Source organism: Fukomys damarensis, unplaced genomic scaffold, assembly GCF_012274545.1.
Source record: "Fukomys damarensis isolate Sample0158 unplaced genomic scaffold, DMR_v1.0_HiC HiC_scaffold_15, whole genome shotgun sequence".
Lineage (NCBI taxonomy): Eukaryota > Metazoa > Chordata > Mammalia > Rodentia > Bathyergidae > Fukomys > Fukomys damarensis.
In genome coordinates, this window is record NW_022900927.1 from 3,604,515 (window position 1) to 3,607,629 (window position 3,115).

The 3,115-nt window shown below is 44.6% G+C and overlaps 1 protein-coding gene across 1 annotated transcript in view; it reads right to left on the bottom strand.

The window, feature by feature from the left end:
* Nucleotides 1-3,115, bottom strand: part of Tmprss12 (transmembrane serine protease 12) — a 20,866-nt gene that overhangs the window by 6,994 nt on the left and 10,757 nt on the right. Inside the window, exon 5 of the mRNA XM_033763888.1 lies at nt 2,667-2,784. Within this exon, the coding sequence (XP_033619779.1) occupies nt 2,667-2,784 (118 nt within the window). The remainder of the gene's footprint in view (nt 1-2,666; nt 2,785-3,115) is intronic.

Below are 3,115 nucleotides of genomic sequence, written 5' to 3' on the forward strand. Positions count from 1 at the left end.
TTCCAAAGAAAAAAAACAAAACCTCCTGCAGCTTCATATCTGAGTACACTCATGCCTTTCTGCAGAGATAAATTTTATGCTTTTCCAAAAAATAAATAAAATTCTAGGTTTTTTGTTAAACATCTGGTAATTCAACCAGGTATGGTTGTGTGTTACCGGTCGGTAATCCAGTATTCAGGAAGCAGAGGCAGGAGGATCACTTTTAGGATCACTGTGAGTTCAGGCCCAGCCTGAACTACATAGTGAGAAGCTGTCTAAAAAAAAAAAGCCAGGCGTGGTGGCGCACACCTGTAATCCCAGCACTCGGGAGGCTGAGGCAAGAGGATTGCTGTGAGTTTGAGACCAACCTGGGCTACACGGTGAGTTCCAGGTCAGTCTCAACTACATAGTGAGGCTCTGTCTCAAAAACACCTCCCAAAATATCTGATAATTTAATAATGACATCTTGGGCTGGGGATTTAGCTCAGTGGTTTGGTGGCCTACCTTGCAAGCGCAAGGACCCAAGTTCAATCCCAGGTACCAAAAAAAAAAAATAATAATAATGACATCTTGGTGAGCTTTTTTCATCACAGTTGTGTTCTGGAAGCCTCATTTATGTGTTGAACTCTTTTGTCCTATTTGGGAAATTTTCTATTATGATTTATGTAAACACTAATAATTCCATCTTTTGTTATGTCCTAGCTTTTCAATAAGTTCAGTTAGCCTTAGGTCGGTCTTCCTAGTGTCATCTAGTAGCTGTTAGATGCTTTTGTTGTTTGTTCTCTGTGCATATGTGTGTGTGTGTGTGTGTGTGCGCGTGCGTGTGTGTGTGTGTGTGTGTGTGTGTGTGGCTTCTCTAAGTACTTCGTAATATTTATTATTTTGTCCTCAATTTCAGGCGTTCTGTCTTCACACTGGCATTTCTGCTATTTATGAATTCTACACATTTTTATTTCAGGTGTTTCTGACACCTTTTCATGGATCCTATAGATTTGGTGAATTTGTCTTTCATGTTTTGAACTGTTTTGGTCAGCTCCTCCAACTTTTTGTTTATCCCAAATCCACACTGGCATTTTGAGTGATCATTCCATACACTCTGGGGTTCTTCCTCTTTGAAACTGCTGCCTTCTCCATCTCTTACCCAAACTTTCATAAAGCTCCACTACCTGGTACTTACTTCCCTATCCATTTGTGCCACCTTGATCTGCCCTAGAATACTTGGGAGACCTTGCTGGTCTTCTTTTGCCTTGCTTTCCCATGATATTATGTGTGTGTTTATACGGTTTTTATTTTTCCTTATTTATTTTTTGAGGAAGTACTGTGGGTTGAGGTCTACTAAGATGAGGAGTGCTGGTAGTTTATATAAAGATTTTTTTTTTTGAGGTAGGGTCTCCCTTTTGTAGCTCAGGTTGGCCCTGAACTCTCTATGTAGCCCAGGCTGGCCTCCAACTCGCAGCGATCCTCTTGCCTCAGCCTCCTCAGTGCTGGGATTACAGGCGTGCGCCACCATGGCTGGCAGTATATGATTTCTAGGAATATACTGCCTCCCCATGATGTCTTTTTAGCTTTATACATCCAGAGACAGTATTTACCCCTTCATTTATTTAAGCAATTTGAATTCTGTCTGTCTCTCTGCCTTGCAGAATTACTTCTGGCTATAACAATATCGACAAATCTGATCACACATCACTGTATAAGATAGACTCTGCATTTACACTTTCACCCTTTATCAATACTCTGAGTAGACTGTGTTCATTTATTGTTGGCAGTTGTTCTGCAGTGTGGTAGGAGAAGTGGAGGGAAGAGACCAAAGGGGGTGAAGGAGGGAGTATAAGCCTGGAGGGGGAAACTGGTAGGAGCAACAGTGACAGGTGAAAAGAAAATGATATGAAGTCGGAGTCTGTGGGAGTACTTTTAGTTGGGATGAAGGGTTCGTGTGGAGGGTCCTGAGAAATACTTGTGAGGGTGAAGAGGAGATATAGGAGGGAGGTGTACTTTAGATGGATAAAAGCTGTGTGACCGTTAGAACCATGAGTGGAGGGTGGAAAAGGTGTGGAAGGACAGGGGCTAGGTGAGGTCAGGGAGAGCCAAGGGAATAAAGATGGGCGGAAATAGGGTTATACAGGAGAGTATATGAGTTAGAGGAGAGTGTGGCAAATTAAAAACTTTAGAATGGGGCGTGGTGGCGCACGCCTGTAATCCCAGCACTTGGGAGGCTGAGGCAGGAGGAGCGCTGTGAGTTCGAGCCCAGCCTGGGCTACACACTGAGTTCCAGGTCAGTCTCAACTACGTAGTGAGATGAGACCCTGTCTCAAAAATAAATAAACAAACAAACAAACAAATAAATAAATAACTTGAGAGAAGTTTATTTCTGAGAATAAGAATTAAGAGCCAAGGATTTAGCTCAGTGGTGGTGCCACTGCCCGCCTCACAAGTGCAAGGTCCCCCCGCAAAAAAAAGAAAAGAATTAGGAAGATTTTAGTATTGCTGCAGGAACTTGAGATGAAGAAACTAGATAGGGAGATGAAAGGAAAGAACCTAGACAGCAACTAAATCACAGCAAGTAGAAAAAAAAAAAAGGCAAAGAGCACACAGAATCAAAAACAATACAGCAAAAGAAGAAACATGCAAAAACAGATGTCCTACAAGAACTCAGTTTAAACACTCCCACAAGTGTTTAGCCACACATAACCTCTCTGCTGGACGGCGTGGTTGCTCGCGCCCTTCCCTTCTCGTCTCATCCGTGGCGGGATTCTCTGCACCCGCACGAGTGTCGCCTCTGAGTCTTCCACAGCAGAACTGAACCTAACCCAGTCTCAGAACTTCATTCCACCAGCTTGCAGGTGTGCAGACTGTGACGCTGGCACAGTTCTTGGGTCCCCTCCCCAGGTGGGACAGCAGACAGATTCCCTGGCAGTGGAGGGTGCACCAATGCACACTGTCCAGCAGGGGACCTCGGGAGACTGCAGCTGCTTTCACTCACTGCCTGGGGGTCAGCAGAAGGCAGAGAACGGTGTGAGCTGCTTGGCTCGTCACTCTCAGAAATCTGCAGATTCCTTTTGGGGGCGGTGTGTGGGCGCGCGCGCGCACCCATCTGCTGGAATCCCTGCCTCTCTCTCTCTCTCTCTTTTTTTTT